The sequence below is a fragment of the Recurvomyces mirabilis genome (assembly GCF_035927965.1).
Source record: "Recurvomyces mirabilis strain CCFEE 5264 chromosome Unknown scaffold_11, whole genome shotgun sequence".
NCBI lineage: Eukaryota > Fungi > Ascomycota > Dothideomycetes > Mycosphaerellales > Teratosphaeriaceae > Recurvomyces > Recurvomyces mirabilis.
In genome coordinates this window covers 102,828-121,137 of record NW_027041945.1, presented here as the reverse complement: position 1 = coordinate 121,137, position 18,310 = coordinate 102,828, and the positions used below count along the sequence as shown (strand labels likewise).

General features: G+C 52.5%; 8 protein-coding genes across 8 annotated transcripts; 6 read left to right on the top strand and 2 right to left on the bottom strand.

Annotated features, from left to right (window-relative positions):
• Positions 1-357: 357 nt before the first annotated feature.
• LTS14_004739 (uncharacterized protein) lies at positions 358-2,448 on the top strand (the record flags this gene model as incomplete). Its single annotated transcript, XM_064837439.1, has 1 exon — positions 358-2,448. The coding sequence occupies one exon, from the start codon at positions 358-360 to the stop codon at positions 2,446-2,448; it is 2,091 nt and encodes a 696-aa protein (XP_064694762.1).
• Positions 2,449-2,920: 472 nt separating this feature from the next.
• On the bottom strand, positions 2,921-5,406 carry DOT5 (thioredoxin peroxidase dot5; the record flags this gene model as incomplete). The annotated part of the gene is made up of 5 exons (XM_064837438.1): positions 2,921-3,762; positions 4,370-4,750; positions 4,802-4,827; positions 4,888-5,318; positions 5,389-5,406. 5 exons carry the CDS (start codon positions 5,404-5,406, stop codon positions 2,921-2,923), a joined length of 1,698 nt encoding a protein of 565 aa, XP_064694761.1.
• An 853-nt stretch (positions 5,407-6,259) lies between these two features.
• LTS14_004737 (uncharacterized protein) lies at positions 6,260-8,163 on the top strand (the record flags this gene model as incomplete). Its single annotated transcript, XM_064837437.1, has 4 exons — positions 6,260-6,617; positions 6,739-7,143; positions 7,216-7,940; positions 8,083-8,163. 4 exons carry the CDS (start codon positions 6,260-6,262, stop codon positions 8,161-8,163), a joined length of 1,569 nt encoding a protein of 522 aa, XP_064694760.1.
• A 394-nt stretch (positions 8,164-8,557) lies between these two features.
• Positions 8,558-10,789, top strand: LTS14_004736 (uncharacterized protein; the record flags this gene model as incomplete). The annotated part of the gene is made up of 2 exons (XM_064837436.1): positions 8,558-8,968; positions 9,020-10,789. The coding sequence occupies 2 exons, from the start codon at positions 8,558-8,560 to the stop codon at positions 10,787-10,789; spliced, it is 2,181 nt and encodes a 726-aa protein (XP_064694759.1).
• A 1,717-nt stretch (positions 10,790-12,506) lies between these two features.
• Positions 12,507-13,785, top strand: LTS14_004735 (uncharacterized protein; the record flags this gene model as incomplete). The annotated part of the gene is given in 2 exon segments (XM_064837435.1): positions 12,507-12,553; positions 12,570-13,785. 2 exon segments carry the CDS (start codon positions 12,507-12,509, stop codon positions 13,783-13,785), a joined length of 1,263 nt encoding a protein of 420 aa, XP_064694758.1.
• A 258-nt stretch (positions 13,786-14,043) lies between these two features.
• LTS14_004734 (uncharacterized protein) lies at positions 14,044-14,546 on the bottom strand (the record flags this gene model as incomplete). The annotated part of the gene is made up of 2 exons (XM_064837434.1): positions 14,044-14,074; positions 14,131-14,546. 2 exons carry the CDS (start codon positions 14,544-14,546, stop codon positions 14,044-14,046), a joined length of 447 nt encoding a protein of 148 aa, XP_064694757.1.
• Positions 14,547-16,004: 1,458 nt separating this feature from the next.
• On the top strand, positions 16,005-16,727 carry LTS14_004733 (uncharacterized protein; the record flags this gene model as incomplete). The annotated part of the gene is made up of 1 exon (XM_064837433.1): positions 16,005-16,727. The coding sequence occupies one exon, from the start codon at positions 16,005-16,007 to the stop codon at positions 16,725-16,727; it is 723 nt and encodes a 240-aa protein (XP_064694756.1).
• A 747-nt stretch (positions 16,728-17,474) lies between these two features.
• Positions 17,475-17,993, top strand: LTS14_004732 (uncharacterized protein; the record flags this gene model as incomplete). The annotated part of the gene is made up of 2 exons (XM_064837432.1): positions 17,475-17,779; positions 17,828-17,993. 2 exons carry the CDS (start codon positions 17,475-17,477, stop codon positions 17,991-17,993), a joined length of 471 nt encoding a protein of 156 aa, XP_064694755.1.
• Positions 17,994-18,310: the final 317 nt, after the last annotated feature.

The window sequence follows — 18,310 nt, the reverse complement described above, 5'->3', positions numbered from 1 at the left end:
CTTGGTCCAGTGATTAAAGACAGGGAAAACGCAAATAATCGAATCAATGTATACAAGACCCTTGCACTTAGCACCAATATGTGTTTGGAAAGTGAGTTCATGCATTATGTGCTCAAAGTGAATGTGAATGCTACCGGTGGGCAAAAACTATTCACCGATGTCATCATGAAGCAGGAACGATCGGTCGTCTTTTTCAAGAGGCAGGTATAGCGCAAGCCGAGGTGATCAAATCAATGATCCTCCGAGTACCGAGTTAGGACGATGAAGCTCACGATACATTTTCGTCCTTCCTAACTTCTAATCATCTCCTCCTTGGCCTCTTGATCTCCCTCATCACCATCAAGCACAACATTCACGATGACTACTCCACAATGGGTCAAAGACCTGAAGCCCGCGGCCCCGCAGGGCAGTGAGCTCCTCGAGCAAGAACGCAGCAAGTCCAAGATCAATGTGGACACCCTCAGTGCCTTCCTTCACAGCCGTGAAGGTCTGGCACGTAAGAGACGAGTGCTGAAGATTCTGGAGAACGACAAAGTCTTCAACAAAGAGCAGAATTACTTCGCCGGCCGTATCGATCGCTTCGAGACGGCATTGGCAAGGGCGAAGAAGCTGAGACAGCTTGTGATCCGTCATGGCTGGGACAACGACGACCGCATGGTCGCCAATGAGCTCATCTCTGAGCCCGGCCCATATGGTCTCCACGAGAGCATGTTCCTCATCACCCTCCGCGACCAAGGCAGCCCAGAACAACACGAGAGATTCCTGAAGCAAGCAGAGAAATACAAGTACATCGGCTGCTATGCCCAGACCGAGCTCGGCCACGGCAGCAATGTCCGCGGTCTTGAGACAACAGCCACCTGGAACACCGAGGATCAGACCTTCACCATCGACAGCCCTACCCTGACAGCCTCCAAGTGGTGGATCGGTAGCTTAGGCCGCACAGCTAACCACGCCGTCGTCATGGCTCAACTCATCATCAACGGCAAATCTCACGGTCCACATCCCTTCGTCGTCCAGATCCGCGATATGAGTACCCACGAACCATTGAAGGATATCCACATAGGTGACATCGGTCCCAAATTCGGATACAACACCATGGACAACGGCTTCCTCCTCTTCAACAAGGTCAAGGTCCCACACATCAGCATGCTAGCCCGGCATTCCCGCGTCGACCCCAAGACGAACAAATACGTGAAGCCATCCTCACCCTCCCTCGTTTTTGGCACGTTGACTTGGGTCCGCTCAACAATCGTCATGCAAGCCGGCGGTGTCCTGGCTAGGGGTGTTACCATTGCAACACGATACTGTGCGGTACGTCGTCAGTTCCAAGATCGCGATGCGCCCAGTGATGCTGGAGGTGAGAACCAAGTCCTGAACTACACGACCGTTCAGATCCGTCTCCTACCCTTGCTCGCTACGACCTTCGCGCTCCATTTCACCGGCAAAGCCATGATGGCATTGTACGGCGCGAGCCAGAAGAAGATGTCACAAGATGTAGGAAAGGTCGGCGGACCCGAGCGCGGTGCTGGACCTGAGGAAACACATTCGGGCTCCGATTTACTCGCCGATCTGCACGCCACATCCTGCGGTCTCAAATCTCTCGCCTCGTACACCGCCGTTGAAGGCCTAGAAGTCTGTCGTCGTGCCTGCGGCGGTCATGGCTACAGCTCCTTCTCCGGTATCGGATCGTGGTATGCCGACTATCTCCCTACCGCGACCTGGGAAGGCGACAACTACATGCTCACGCAGCAAGTGGCGCGCTATCTTCTCAAGTCCGCTAGGTCCGTGTTGAAGGGCAATGAGCCAAGTAATGACACCACCGCCATCTTGGCCAATTTCCTCGCGCGACAAGATCAAGGCGCCGCGTTCGATGTGCTAGGCAATGACGCCGATATCGTGGCCGCTTACGCATGGCGTTCTGCTTTCCTGACCTTCGAGGCACTGAAGCATCGCGATGAGCAGAAGAAGGCTTGGAACGACTTGCTCGTGGACTTCTACCGCCTCTCGCGCGCACACAGCCAATACATGGTCGTGAAGAACTTCTACGAAACCCTTCAATCCCCCCCCTCGGACCTCGACCCAGAAACCCTAGGTGTCTTGCACAAGCTCTTCCGCCTCTACGCCCTGCACACCCTCGAGTCCGAAGCTTCCGAGTTCTACACTTCCTCTGCCGTGACCGTGCGACAGATCCAGCTCGCGCGCACAAGTGCAGTGATGAAGCTGTTGCAGGACATTCGACCTCACGCTGTGAGACTGGTGGACAGCTGGGACTTCCCCGATTGGCAGCTTGACTCTTCGCTCGGTCGTTATGACGGGAAGGTGTACGAGGATATGTTCCACCGTGCTTCGGAGCTCAATCCCTTGAACAGGATTACTGTGGATCCTTATCCGGATAGCCCGACGCTTTTCAAGAAGAATGAGGCAGGTGCGCTCAAGCCGAAGTTGTAGACGTTGGCAGGAGATTGAAAAAGGAATGCTCAGCCTTGAGCAACTCACGTGACGAAAAGTTGGATGTCGTTCGACTCTTGCAAACGTTGCTTTGAAGATTGAGATGATTTATCGATGTCACGCACTATTTGTTGGTATCCTGTATAGTGTACTGTATGACCCTTACTGGCTTCAAAATAGCTATGTGCCTACTCATTCTCTCACGCAAGTGAGTACTTCTTACTGCCTGACGACAGTAGTACAGCTAGTGGTTTCCCGCAGCACTCACTACGAAGCTTGACGCGTGCAACCCACCCATCGGCGCAGCTGTGCCACTCGTCTTCCCGCTGGCGCGATGAGGTCGTACAGCTAACGGCTGACTTCAGAAATACGCGAGTGTGCATGCGTAGTACGGAAGCACGGCTCAAGGGGCTTCCACCGAGCATCACTCCAGACTACGCATTCATCTTCCCATCCACCATCAAATGTCAGCTCAGCCACTCTCCTTGGAAACAATCCTCCTAACCTCCTCGTCGTACCCAGCCGCCACGAGACTAAACCTCTCACTCTCATCCCCATCCCTAGCCTCAACGATCTTACCATTCCGGATTTCCATTAGCAAGTCCTCCTTCTGCACCACAACATAATCGATCTCCTGACACGCTCCCCCAAAGGTATCCAGCAATGCCTGCCTTCCCTTCCCCTTGAGCTCTCGTTCCTGGTCTGCGATAGGCGCAAGCCACGAGGGTTCTGGTTGGTCGGAGAGGTCAGGGATGAAGATGTTATAGCGCTCGGCATAGGACAGGAGGTGAGGGATCTCGGCGTGCAGGCCGTGGAGCAGGGAGATAGCGTAGACGATTGCCTGGCACAGATGGGAGGGTGTGAAGCGAAGGTCGGTGTCGAGGTACGTCCAGTCGCGTAGGTCTTGCTGCTTGTCGGTCTCAGAGATACGGTGAATCCATGTTCTCAAATCGTAGCTCAGCGCAGCGTCTTGTGCCTTGGTGGCCTGTACGTCCCCATAGCCACTTTCGAGCGCCACTCCACCCGCTTCCTCCTCAGGCTCCATGAGATCAGCACACAGTCGATCGATCGTCTTGAGTATATAATGCTCTCCTCCAACCTTCGGAGCGGGCCCATCAAATTGCGCCTTCTTACATTCACATCGTAAATGATAATTAGTTTCCTTCAATCGCACCTTCCCCTTGAAACTCGACTTGCCATGCGGGCAGGTACGAACCAGACTACGTTGACCTTCGATCACGGGCTTGAAGCCTGGGGTCTGTACTGCTAGGTCGTCCCGGGAAGGGTGTGTCGTGGAGTGTGCATTGGTAGGTTCTATATTCAGGAGTGAAGAACGGCGATTTGTGTTTCGTGGCCTGTTAATTCGTGCGAAGTGCTCTTTTGCCTCTGCTTGTGCGGTGGCGTCGGTCGTTTTGGTGTCCATCATGCAGTGCAAGGCGACGCGATAGATGCTGCCAAAGATGCGAAAGCGCAACTCATGAATGCGGAGGAAAGTGTGAAGGTCGCAGGTAGTACTACCGTACCACAAGTAGTGCCTTTCACGTGCGAGGTCCACAGGATGTGATGTCTACGTCAGAAGCAAATGTCTCTTCGTTTGCTGCTGCATACTACATGCGTCATGCAGGCCGCCGGTAAGATATCATACGCATAGATGGAAGGCAGGACGCGTCTGTAGATGTGTGAGAAAAAGATCTTCTTGGGTCTTAAAGTGCGTTTGCTCATATGCATATGCTTAGCTGTACACTATGCCGCCTTTATAAAACCCCACACTCATGCATGCGAATCATGCTCGTGCTCATGCTCATGCATCGTCGTCAATTCAACCACATCACAGTCCCTCCCCTCCCTCAAAGCTTCGCCGACGCATCAACCTTGGCAGCACTGTCAGCAACTTCCGCCGCCACAGCTGCAACCGACTCACCCTCAACCTCTTCACCTTTAGCACCCGCAGCTCGCTCCTCAGCCTTCTTCAATCCCTTCGCGTCGGCATCACCACCCATACTTTCCACGATACCCTTAACAACCTCGACAGTAGGTGCTGGGCCACCAGCTTCAGCGGCGAGAACTTTACCGTTTTTGTCGATGACGAAGACGCCTCGGGTCGTGCCCTTTGGTGCTTTCTTGAAACCAATGGCTTGGATGAGAGTAGCGGATGGGTCGCAGAGAAGCGGGTACGGAAGGTTTTGCTTGGTCTTGAAGGTCGTGTTGGCTTTTGGGCTGTCGGTGCTGAGGCCGTATATGCTGAGGCCAGTGCCTGTGAGAGGCGTGTAGGAGTCGCGAAAGAGGCAGACTTGGGTCGTGCCTGTCTAAAATTAGTAGTGTGTACGAGTATGTGGTCAAGACAATAACTTACAGCCAGGTGTGCTCGCCTTGGGATATCTGGTAATGCCAAATCAGCTTCCTCTGCCACACAGGTTCGTCGTGGGACACAGCACTCACGTAAACAGGACAACCCCAGCCTTACTCTCCTCCACCAATTTAGCCAACGTCGTCTTCTCCCCCTCATTCGTCTCCACCTCGCCTCCAAACCCCTCCAACTCCACAGTCTCCCCAACCTCAGGGGGCCCACTCTTGGCCTTCGGCGCAGCAGCCGCCTTCTTACCCTTCCCCTTCCCCTTGACAGCCTCGGCCTCAACCTCAGCCGCGACCTCCTTCGCAACTTCAGCACTCGTGACTTCAGCCGTCGCGCTCACGCCTCCTGCTCCCTCCGGGATGCCTCCCGTGGGATCATCAGATGGATTTGAAGGAGGAGGTTTCGTCTCTTTCTGCGCGTCGTCTTTCTTGCCCTTGGCTGGGGCGGCTTTCGTCTTGCTGGTCGTGCCTTTCTTCGATTTTGGTAGAGCTGCTGCCGGCGCTGGAGGAGCCGGACGCTACAGTAAGGGATGTTAGTGAGCCTTCGTGTACGCGATCGCGCGGCGCAATGGGGGGTTGAGAGCTTACCTTGCGTAGCTCGACCATTTTGTCGCGTTCACCTTGCTTCGGCGGTGATGGGACGTGGAGCGAGTGTGAGAGTGTCTGATACGAGACGTGAAGAGTGAAGGGCGAGAGTTGTGCGACAAGGAGAAAAAAAGGGTTGTCCAGCAGGTGCGGTCAAGTTCGCCAGCCATCGCATCGCAACCTCGAGCTCTCCCCAGAAAAGCACGCTCCTCTGCGCGACATCACCCTGCAGTAGCGGCAGTCGGCAGGGCACTCCCTGTTAGCCATCCCCCATGGACATTATTATTATTATCGTCTTGCTTTCGAGTACTTCCTCTCTCTCGTATCATTCTGAATGCGGGATGATTAGTGCAACAGAAGACAATGAATGACCATTGTGTGTGATTGGACCGACACCAATCGTGGTGGCACCCTCCCTGCCACTATTCCAGTCCGCTGGACCTTCTGCTTACCTCTCCTGCTCTTCACAACCGGTGGTCCTGTCGCAGTCCGAGCGGACGATGGCGGCTCATGGCGAGGATCTGATACCGGTCGACGAGCTACCTTGCGATGGACGCCTTGACCGCAATGTCTCAGAAGTCGCAGCTGGCTATGTACTCATGAACTCCAATGTATATGACACCAAGGACGCCCTCGACAACATGCTCAAATGTCGGCATCCACTCGAGATGACGCTGCCTGAGTTCGACCAGCTGACATCTGCTCCTTGGCTGGTTCGCTGTCAGATGGAGACGAGATATCACCATCGATAATGTGATGTCAATCTCTCAGCTGTCGCGTGATGTGATCCGGTAGCCCCTTCCCACTCTTCTCTCTTCGTACTACTATGCAGCTCTTTGCTTCCTCATCTTTGCACAGCAGCATCGGAGGGAACATGTCTGATCCTAACCATTTCGACGTAATCAACCACCGGTCAGCCAGAACAGAACAAAATGGAAGCCAACCCGATGCAGTCATGACATCCTATCCGAGTACTCTGGAGTCGACATCGCTCCCGCAAGCTGCATCCATGCTGTCGAAAACCTCATCATCCGAAGCCCACCAGGCAAGCAACACTTACGGGAGCGTCAGTGGCACGACCACAGATCTCACCAAAACATCTTCACCTCCACTACGCGAGAAAACCGCTTTAGTGAACGTCCAAAGCAATCATGTCGGACATGTCGAAGCACAAGATGACAGCAATGTTGGTGTCGAGGATAACAATCTACATTGGTTCAAAGCTGCCATGAGTAAGTCGGTACTTCTCTAGCGATCTCATTAACGTCACCTCGAGGGCCGACATCTCTGCTCAAATTTTTGTGCAACCGATGGAGGCCATTATAACCACACCCTCACTAACTCATTCCACAGTAATGATAGCCGAGACTATATCTCTAGGTGTCCTAGGACTTCCACGCTGTCTTGCCGCTCTCGGCATAATCCCCGGAGTAATCCTCATCTGGTCCTTCGGCCTGATGGCGACCTATACCGGGTTCGTCGTCTGGCAGTTCAAGCAAGCGCACCCCGATATGAGGACCTTGGCTCACGGTTTGGAAATGATCTTTGGACGATGGGGTCGGTGGGTTGGCGAAGTATCTCAATCGCTGATGTTACTTTTTGTCATGGCGGCGCACGTCGTGCTGTTCGGGAGTGCAATGGCTGAGCTGACGAACAGAGGCATCTGCAAAGTGCTTTCTATGGCTATTGGAGCTTTCACTTGCTTCATCGTGTCACTACCGAGGACGATGAAAGGGAACTCGTACCATTCGGCGCTCTGTACGTACAAACTTGTCAGAGATCCATCACGGACGACGAATTCAAGTGCTCTCACTAACACATGCTCATTAGCCTGCTGCTCGATAACAATCGCGACAACCATCGCTCTAATCTCTATCGCTCGCACAAATCCAGTCGCCTCTTCTCATTTCGGACCAGCTTACGCCATCCTCCCATACAACCTCACCAGCTTCAAATCCGCCGCGATGGCCAGCAGTAGCATCATCCTGGCGTTCAATGGCCATATAGCATACCCAACCATCATCACGGAAATGATACGACCTCAGGATTTCCCAAAAGCACTCATCTTCCTTGAAAGCGTAGCAGTAACTTTCTACACTATCGTGGCAGTCGTCATGTACATCTACGCAGGTCAAGGAGTCACGGCGCCAGCCCTGGGATCAGCAGAGCCACTAGTGAGAAAGGTAGCTTATGGTTTCGCTTTGCCGACCATTGTCGTCGCTGGCGTCATCATGGCTGTTGTGCTTGGCAAGAATCTCTACAGCTTCACCTGGCGACGACGACTTCACGTTACGACTGAGAATACTTTTCGAGCCTGGGGGAGCTGGATCGGGATCCTGGTGTGTTTGTGGGTCTTGGCGTGGATTGTGGCGAATGTGATACCAATCTTTGGACAACTACTTGGACTGATCGGAGCACTTTTTGGAACTTGGTTTGCGCTGGGTTTCTGCTCGATGTTGTGGCTGGGTCTCAACGTGGGAAGACATTTGGAGAAGTGGAAGAAAGTGGTTTTGACGGCAGTGAATGTGGGCATTCTCCTGGTTTGCGCTGGTTGTGTAAGTTCCTACCTGTTCCTACTCTTGATTAAGTTTCCGTGGATCGATATGGTATCATTGAATCCTGGGATACAACTGATTCTACTTGCACAGCATGAGAGGCTATTGAGGCGCTGGGAATATACTAATGATAGCCCTCCAGTGTATTGTGGGAACATACGGATCGCTCATGGAAATCATAGCTGGTGGTGAAGGCGGCAAACCCTTCTCCTGCAACCACTAAGGAACATAATCGCATCTGCATCAAGTACAAAGTTTGGCAAGTGAGTTCTACGTCTGGGTGTCCGCTTGCTCGCTTCATGAGCATATGCTCGACTGAGTTTTTGTACCGAAAGCTAGCATGTTGGCCCGGGTGCTCCCGTTCAATAATTATCGGAGAGAGTCAAGTGCGCTACTGTCCAAAAACGGTATTGCAGTGGTCATTGAAGCATTTGGGTATATCATGGGGCTCTTCTTCGCATAACGCAGATCGTGGTGCCATCTTCCTTAGTAGCGTCTTCGAGAGCTCCGGAAAGCTGCCCCACGTAAGCAGCCACCAGCCTTGTTGATATTTGAGTCGATTATATTCTGGCCATGCAGGATTATTGAAGCGTTTGCTTGACTTGCAAGCGCAATTCATGGATGAAGGCAGCCAAGAAATGCCAGATTTCATCGTGATACCTGCTTTGTGTTCGCGATCACGACTCGGACTCGGTGGGACGCCCTCTAAAGATGGCGGCAACGAGCGAGAACGCAAGTGGGCATTGTCGTACAAGCCTACACAATGGCAAGATCTACAATACGACGAGCTACCGAGTCCGAATCACATCCGCTTGCTGCAGAAACACGAGAAGGAAGATCATCGACTTTTCGAATATACACTCCGCACTTTCCACATCGATGAGGCGCCACTATATACCACGCTCTCCTATACATGGGGGTCTCCCTACGAAGCAACGGCAAAGCCTGATAACAACATTGGCGAGGAGTACGACTACCATATCATCGTGAACGGCCAAATCCATCATGCCTCGGAGAATCTGTTTCTGGTCCTGAGACGCATGACGACGCCAGACGGCAGCTGAATGTGGGCTGATCAGGTATGTATTGATCAAGCAGATGACAAGGAGAAAGCTACTCAAGTGGCAAGGATGGGCACGATTTATGCCAAGGCTGCTGGGACTTATGTTTGGCTCGGAGAGCAGGATGCTGCCGCTGAGGTCGTCTACGAGATCATGGAGACTTTTGTACCGGCTTGGTTACAGGCTTGTGATGAAGGGAGGCTCTCGGTTTCGCAGATCGTGACTCTTGGTGAGGAGGCGGCCTTTTGGACGATTGTGGGGGTGCCACGATGGGGAGATAAGCAAACCGATAGCATCGTGCAATTCTTCAATCGAAGCTGGTTTGAGCGAGCGTGGACGATCCAAGAACTTGTTCTAGGCAAAGATTTCGCAGTCGCTTGTGGTGGACTAGCATTGAACTGGCTATACTTCAGCGCTCTGTCCCATTTCCTGTTTAGAAGCGGACTCTATCTGGCCATGCAAAAGGTGAAGAACCTCTCACTTGCGCCACAGACGGTCATCACGTTCGAAAATGAATCGAGAATATACGAACTCAAGCAGACCACCGACACACAGGCTGTAGGTGGCATTCCGATGGCATATGATAAATTACGGGATGCATGCGTAGAACAGTACTCCAGAGGCCTGACGTCGTGCCCCGATGGCCACATCGACACGCCAGATAAAGAGCGGTTCTACACTATGCTCGCGAGTCTTGTACTCTTCTTCCGAGGTGCAAGAGCTGCAAGATCTGTAGACAAGATCTTCGCGCCCTTGGCGGTGGCCGCTCAACTTCTTGCTTGTGAGAAACGCCGACATCATTACATCAAGCCCGATTATGGCAGCCCTCCCGTGAAGACCTTCGTGGAAGCGACACGTACGATCATCGAGCATACGAGATCCTCGGCTATACTTAGCCACATCGAGCCGTGGAAGAGTCGTACCATGCACGAATTACCTTCGTGGGTTCCGGACTTCTCGAGTGTCATAATGGGGTCTATGAATCTAGGGGACAACGGTAAGAGCCTGTTGATCAAGCCGACATATAACGCGATGGCAGGCTGCAGCGAGCTTTTTAGAGCCATCGCAGCGGATCGGATGTTAATGGTGAGGGGCACAATCTGGCAGACCATGGCAGAAAATATTCCTGACAGACCTGATGCTTACTTCAACCTACGACCTTTGCTATACGTGAAACTCGCGGCGAGCGTGTCGACGGTTCATGCCAATGGCCAGAAGCGAGCAGAGGTACTATGGCGGACGATGATCTGCGATTGTCAGGACGATGTCCATCCTGCTCCAGACTTGAGCCGAATCTTTCACGACTTTTTTCTGGCACAGATTCTTGGTAATTTCGATACACAAGACGACGAAGAGCTCTTAGCTGGGAGCTCATCCAGATCCCCAGACTGGCCAGAGCTTGATACGCTCTCCAAGGACGCAGAAATGACGATACCCGGTGTGCAGGATGTTACGAGGGCCGCCCGTGACAGCGAGCATGGAGTTGAGCAAATCACGGATGCCGAGGAGTCCATTGCACGAGCTGAAGTTTTTCCAAGGCTATATCAAGTGGCCCGCTCCAAGCGAAGGATATTCCGCACCTCGGATGGCGCGCTTGGACACGGCGCAGAGCGTCTGCAGGGTGGCGACGTGGTTGCTTTTCTCGTCGGAGCCACTATACCTTTCATACTCCGACCCATCGATGTTGACCAATATCGACTGATTGGGGAGACATATATGCATGGCTACATGCACGGTGAAGCGCTGAGAGGTAGCGGGCTGGTCTTCCAGGATATTGGTTTGGTGTAATGGCGATCATGTGGATAGCTACCGAGAGCCAAAGTCGCACTGAGGTTCAGCAACCACGAACTGGTCTTCGCTTTGGGATATAGTCCTTCGTGCAAAGCAGGATAAGGAGCAAGCCAAATTGCATCAACAGGGTCTTCATCTTAAGCTCCAGCGCTGCTTCAGACCTGGCGTGCAAATGCTTCTCACTAGATCTCAAGATTATGCGGCGTGGGATGCCTCGAGAGTCGGGAAGCCGGTAACATCTACGTGGTGTACACTATGCGATCGAAGTCGCATGCATGTTCTGGAGGGTACGGTGTTTGTCTACCCGCCTTCAGCCTTCAGTGTGGTCGGCATGTGGGCGACAAGATCGGTTGGACTTGTCGAATCTTGGCTGAACACTACAGTGCGTCGGAGCAGCGTAGCCTTGCTCAGCATACAGTGCCACCACGGCCGGATATAGCGTGCAGAAAGCGGTACTAGCTCTCGTGAAGACATGGAGCTGCGGGAAATGACGTCCTAGTCAACCAGAGATTCGAGCTGCGACTCGTGCCGATGATCCAACAGCAGTCCCTATCCTGTGGTCCGCAACAGTATCATACAACTTCCGGCCTCAAAAGACCATGTCGACATTGTGTCTCCAATGCTGTGGAGCCGAAATTTTGTGTCATGCGAACTCGCGTTCGTACCACATTAGTGTGATGTATGTGGGAACGATTCTCCCTTATTCGGTAGCTGCACAATTGTGGTAGTTGTCTCGCTGGTCGACTCAAATATGCGGATAGCATGCGAGATGATGCCATGATGCTCAGAGGGGCTGGGAAGCACTGCCAATGCATTCGCAGGATGAATGTAGCATATATGTCTCTGATTCCTGCGCCTCAATCCCAAGGTGTTGGATCTCTGGCCCCCACCTTCTCGGCAGACGGCGCCACCCGATTAAATCTCCGGCATATCAATTTGTCCCGTCCCAGCGTCTTTGCTTCTTGCTTCAGCAGGCCAAGAGCAACGGACAACCGCACCCGATCACTCTCCACTACGCGTCGTACCATATCCTGCTACCTTAAGTTGTCATGTGGTAAGCTTGTCTGCTAGCCCGCGAGGATCTCGCCGTCACAGGCAAAAGCACGCTCTAGGTTCAACTTTGTCCCAGATCATGAGACCTACCTTCGACTGTACACACACACCCACAGGTCGATGCCAGACAGGTCCCACCCCGAACTTGATCTGCGTACCAACAATTCCATCAGAAGACGGACTTACGGATTCTACTAATGCAGCCAGGACGCCACGACTGGGGCACCTCATCCTTCCGCGTGGCTCAGTTGGAGGATGCAGAAGGATGAGGTGGTCTCATGCCACTGATATCAGTGGTGCTTAGCCTTCGACTCCAACCGGATTTCTAGGACGCAGCCGCTAGACACAATTTGCGGCCACGATACAGTATGGCAACACAGCCTGGCGCGCTACGATGACCAGCGGAACGCCGTCTACCACAACCACCAAGTTCCCGGCTGACTGAAGCCATGCCGAGAAGCCGTCTACGCCGCCTACCACTCATGCACCTACAAGGCCGCATATGCTGTCTGCAGGTCATGCATCTAACCTATACATACTACGGCACGATCATCGCATAGCCGTCAGGATCTACACTGCCTCATTCTCACATCCGGACAACGCACGCTTTGGACGTGATGCTCTTGGCTTTGCTGGAGGTGTTTGCTGTCGTCATAGTGCCATGCTTGCAGGTTGGAGTAGTCACTACGACGGATTGTGGACTGAAAAGTATGTTGGTGAGTAGGTATATGAGTCGGCTCCCATCTTCCACTCTTCTCACCTCGAGCACGTACAAGATCTTCTTGAACAAGACTGAGCCTCATCATATCCTCTCCCTCGAGCCAGTGGTCTTTCTATCCTCACAGTTCAGCACAATCATGCTTCCCTTATCCACAGCCCTGGTGGCTCTGCTCGCACTGTCAACCAGAACTACCGCAGCCCCGCTAGCAACTCGACAAACGTCCCGACAAGTTTATATCAACAATGCTATGAATGCAAAAGATGTACTTATGAACGACTGGTATAATGCATCCACGGGCCGCTTCCAAAATCTGTGGTGGAACAGCGCCAATGCGATCACAACTTTGGCCGACCTTGTCTCTGTCAACCCAGACTTCAAGAACGACGCAGTCACTACCTTCGAGTCGACCTACACGAACGCACCTGGATCTAATGGTGGTGACTGGCTGAACGACTACTACGATGATGAGGGCTGGTGGGCGCTCGCTTGGATCAAGGTCTACGACATCACGAACGATGGCAAATATCTTTCGACCGCGCAATCAATCTTCGAGGATTTGTTGACTGGCTTCACTGCTTCCTGTGGTGGCGAGTGGTGGGACAAACCGCACACTCAAGACAACTCAATCAACAACGAGCTCTTCTTGTCCATAGCTGCACACTTGGCCAATCGTGTACCCAGCCAGAAGTCTTACTATCAAGACCATGCCGTCGACCAGGCTAACTGGTTCCTCGGGACGAAGCTTCTAAGCGAGAACAACACTTTCCACGATGGCTTCAGTGTCACAAACAACTGCGAGGTTGAAGGCACAGTCTGGACTTACAACCAAGGTGTCATCCTCGGTGGCCTCGTGGAACTCTCTCAAGCGACCGGAAACTCCTCTTGGCTCGATCCAGCAACGAAAGTCGCTCAGGGTGCCGTCAAGACCCTTGTAGACGGCAACGGCATCATGACCGAGACCGGTTCTTATCCTACAAATGACAATGACGCGGACCAATTCAAAGGTGTTCTCGCGAGAAACCTCGCGACCTTGCAGGCTGCTCGAGGCGACAGCTCGTATGTCGACATCTTGACCAAGAGTGCAGACTCGATCTGGCAGAACGACAGGAACAGTGATGGGCAGCTCGGACCAGATTACCAAGGTCCGGTATATGCTACTTCTGCGCCAGCTCAGAGCTCCGCCATGGACTGTATCATTGCGGCGGCTATGGTATCATAGTGTGATACTTGGCCTACGTTACTGGACGATCATGAGGTTACGAAATTTGGTCTCGAGGGGTGGAGTTTAGTACGATAGGGTGGATGTAAATAACGAATCACGATATGTACGATCATATGATTGTCTTTTTCAAGTGTTGAGCCTTCAAATCTGATCGCTCAGACAGCTGTTGCTTACACCTCCAACTAAAGCTATTCATATAGGAACTGATTCCCATGCACAGAAGCTGTGAACGCTCGGGTATCAATTTTTGGCATGTCAATGTGGATTCTGGGCAATGTGTATGTATCTAATTTGTGTTAGCATGTCACCAAGATCGTTCCACAAATCATGGAGTCATCTTACAAGTCCATGAACTGCCAGACATCCTTGTCCCGCATCTCAGCTCTCACTCTTTCGAGCCGCTGCCTTACAGCTTCGGGATCATCGCCTCGCAGCCTCACGAGGTATGCCAGAGTCAACCCTTCAATGCCATTGAGCATATTCAGCTGATTCATGCGTCCGACAGCCTTCCATTTGGGGTCTTGATGCCACTGCCCAAGTGGCCAACGCAGATGCACCATCTTGTGATTAATGAAGCCGACATCCTCGATAGATTGCTGCCAGCCATGAGCTTGCCTAATATCAACACCGACCTTACCAGCCGCTTCTATAACGTCATCACTCAACGCTTGCATCTCAGGATTAGGCTTAGGAGTATTCGCGTCGGGGGTGAATATCAACTCAGCCTCCTGCGCCTCGAACCAAGCACCGGGCTTCATGGCATTATAGCTTTGCTGGAACACTCGACTCCAGTCACGGATGCCCCTGCTTAAGAAGCGACCGTGTATGTAGTCGAATTGTTCGTCGAAGAGCCAGTCATACTCAATATCATCGACTAAGAAAGAACAATTCGGCGGGACGAAGGTAGGTTGGACAGGTGAAAGACCACGCCCGTAACAGTGGATTGAGGATTTTCGTCTGCAAACTCGATTGCCCACATACCAGTTCCAGTGCCTATGTCAAGTACTTCGAACGGTGCTGGGATAGGCTTGGGCAGTGGCGCGATGTACAACTGTCCATCCAGTGTCAGGCGCCATTGGTTGTGCTGAAGGTCTATATCTCGTAAGTAGAGATTTTGAAGCCATCATAATCGGATGCATACCTAGCCGTTGTAATTCGTCCTGAGCATCAGGTCAGATTCGGAACATATGCCCCGGCTTCAACCTTCCACTCACATCGTCGTTTGGCACTAAATAAGCTATTGCTATGTGTAAGCCATGTACGTCAGGTCGCTGGCAACGAGATACTTGCACCCGTCACGAAAAGCATGGTATCGACGACCGTTCTCGTGACGATAATCTAGTACTGAGGGTGCCAAAGATGTGGTGATGGATCTGTATATGTTTGGCTTGGTCAGCGAGATCGCCTTGCAATAGGTCCTGGGCCAAATATCTGACCGTCGTTCAGACATGCCTATTGCCGAGTCGTCGTCCCACTATGATGGCGAGTGTCAGGCAGATCGACGTGATTCCACTGATATGCTCTGGGAGTCTACTTCGCTCTGCTGGTCGTCGATATCTAGATCCATCTTGCATTGGTCATGAGCTGGCGTCCTCAAGCTATGCTGCAGGGAGCTTGAGACCACCGCCTGATGGCCAACGGTTTTGGCAAGGTGTGGCTGTCGCGCAGGCTCGCCGGCAAAATGTGCGGCACGGCTTCGTCGCTTCGTCTGGTGCTCTTCTTTCTCCAACACAAAATTGTGCCCAAGACATCAATCGGCCCGTGTTACTAAGGGTTGAGAGCAGAAGAGCAGGCTGTAGAAGACAGAGAATCTTGACCACTACTGATGGAGGCGAGCTGTCCGGCTGATTGATGAACATATGCACCCAATCACGATATGCCTGCCGGTCAAAATCTGGAACCCGACGCAACGGACATTGGTTGCACGGCACATCATGACCCGTATGACTTGATCGAGCCATCTCAAGTATTGCAAGCTGGAATAAAAGGATGCGCGATATCACCGTGCCGTGCCCAGCAATGGGAACTCGGCTACTTCGTGTGTCTTGTGATCTAGTCGCATACTAATAACGTCTAAGGCGCAGCACTGAAGGATTCGCAGCTATTCCAACCTGAAACCTTCACTTTGCTTCCGCACTATATGATGGAGAATGCCCAAGAACAATGCAGGCACTTTCTCATATCTTCCATTGCACATTCGGGGTACCTCAATAGGAATGGCCACCAAAGAGGCCACGACCGAACTCGAAAGGCCACCAGCATATACTGCGACAGATCCGAACAGTCCATCAGGCACGGCAACAGCTTCCAGCAACGCCATAGATCAGCAGGTCCATACTTTCGAAATCTACACCAGTCATACTGGTCTTAACGTTACGAATAGTCAACACCAGCTGTATTATATCCGACATTACGAGGTCGCAGATCACGCGGACCTGATCATCTACGGTGGGTATGACTACCATGGGCCACAATTATCTATGGTGAAATTCACACCGTTCCAGAAGAATCTTGAAGTATACCTAGGCCGCCTGAAACGTCCGGGCAAACAAGACTGGGACACGATCCGCTTTATGCAAGAAGGCATCATCTTCCATCACGACTTCTACCGCTTTGAACTCCCAGCCGATACGAGCGTTACTGGAAGCCGGAAGCGTAACGTGCACTTCACGAAGACGCACTCTGGGAAGCTCGGCGCCTCTAAATTCTCAATACGAGACTTCAAGCTTGTGGACGAAAACGATGATACTGTAATTGGAGTGTACACGGAGCATGATCTGGGTATTCCTGGCACGCTGAAAGGAAAGCTGAAGTTCTGTGTGCCGCTTGGATCGAACTCTGAGCTGCGTGCCTTGACGGGGGTCATGGCACTGATTGAGCGAATGAGGCGCACACTTCGACAAGGTGGGAGAATGGCACCAGGTTATGTCTCGAAGTAGTCTGAGGCGGGAGTATTCCATGATCGCAGAATGATAGGGTTTTCCCAATCGGACAGAAGCAAGCTGATGCTTGTAGAACTGGCCTGGTAATCTGTATGTGGCACAGCGCAGGACAGTGCGGAGTGGGCGCATATGTGCTGGCTGCTGGTGTTGACCGATCCGAGCTGCCCAGCTCCGGACAAGCCTCTTTTATTTGCGAACGGCTGAGTATGTGAATTGACCAAGGTCGACGATAGGGCGCCCTACTCACGCATCCATCAGAAATTCGATACAGACACCGCGATTTCTTCCAGACGCGGGATCATCCGCAGAGCGAGCTCGAGGGCACCGATGACAGCACCAGCCCACTAACGAGCTTGGATGGAGGCTCTATCAAGATCGACAGAACACTTTCCAGACGATATGCGATATATGTCGATAGCTACCGCACTCATACAAGCCATGTCTACTCTCCCCGCATGAACGCGGTCTTGGTAACGAAGTCCAGGAACCCGTCTACGCTCATTGGCCAGCCAAGCATTGTCTTATCAGCAACATTCCGTACCTACTTCGATCATCTCAAGGACACCAACGACGATGTTGTCGGCCACAGATTCGATCTCACGATGATGCGTGCCCCCCACTCGATGCTAGGCAAGGTAACTATGTATTACTGCTATAAGTACATGCTCTCGCAAATGTCCTTGGAAATCACCAAGCCCATACACTTTGCATTACTCGACCCTTGACCCTAGTCAGACCGAAAGAATGCTCAAATCCCACGATACCGCCCTCGGCTCAGGCACGACAGGCGGTGCTGGCTATGGCAACAAGTCGAACCCTGAAGCCGAAGTCGACTCATCCGACACCCGTTTCGGCAAGCACACCAACGCAGACCCCTACTCCGGGGCAACAGAATACGGCTCCGGAACCACGAGCGGCGTAGGCTACGGCAACAAGTCCGCCCCAGACAGCAGCGAGGTAGACACATCCGATACTCGCTTCGGGACCAACCATACAGAACCGTATTCTGGCGCTACAAAATATGGCTCCGGAAGCACCGGTGGCGCAGGGTAAGGGGCGTCTCGCGTAGGTACTAGAGAAATGCTGACATAGCACAGCTTTGGCAACAAGCATACTAATGCTAATGCTGGCAAGAGTGGTCCGCCAGACTCGACGATGGGCAAGCTCATGGAGAAGACTGGAGGCCTGCTGCATAATCCAGGCATGGTGGAGAAGGGCGCTGAGAAGCGAGAGCAGGCCAAAGAAGCAGCGGCGTTAAATTGAGGGCTGTGAGTCAACGAGCAGATACCTCGTCGATGCAAGCCTCGGAGACACCAAATGCGGAAGCACCATTGCATGACTCAAGCCGCGCATTGGACACTTGAAAGTAAAGGCCTGACAGTCATCGTAACCATCTGTTCCTGAGTCATTCGACAGCACCGTCTTTCGTTTATTCTTTCGCCTCGAACATCTTCTTGCCCTCATCAATTGATGCTAGTCATTAGTGCGGGGCGCGAGGTGGTTTCCAGTGGGTCCAGGACCCGGAAATACGTCCTAGAGGCCGTCAGCGAAGCCAGCGATAGCATGTCGACGTCTTGAGC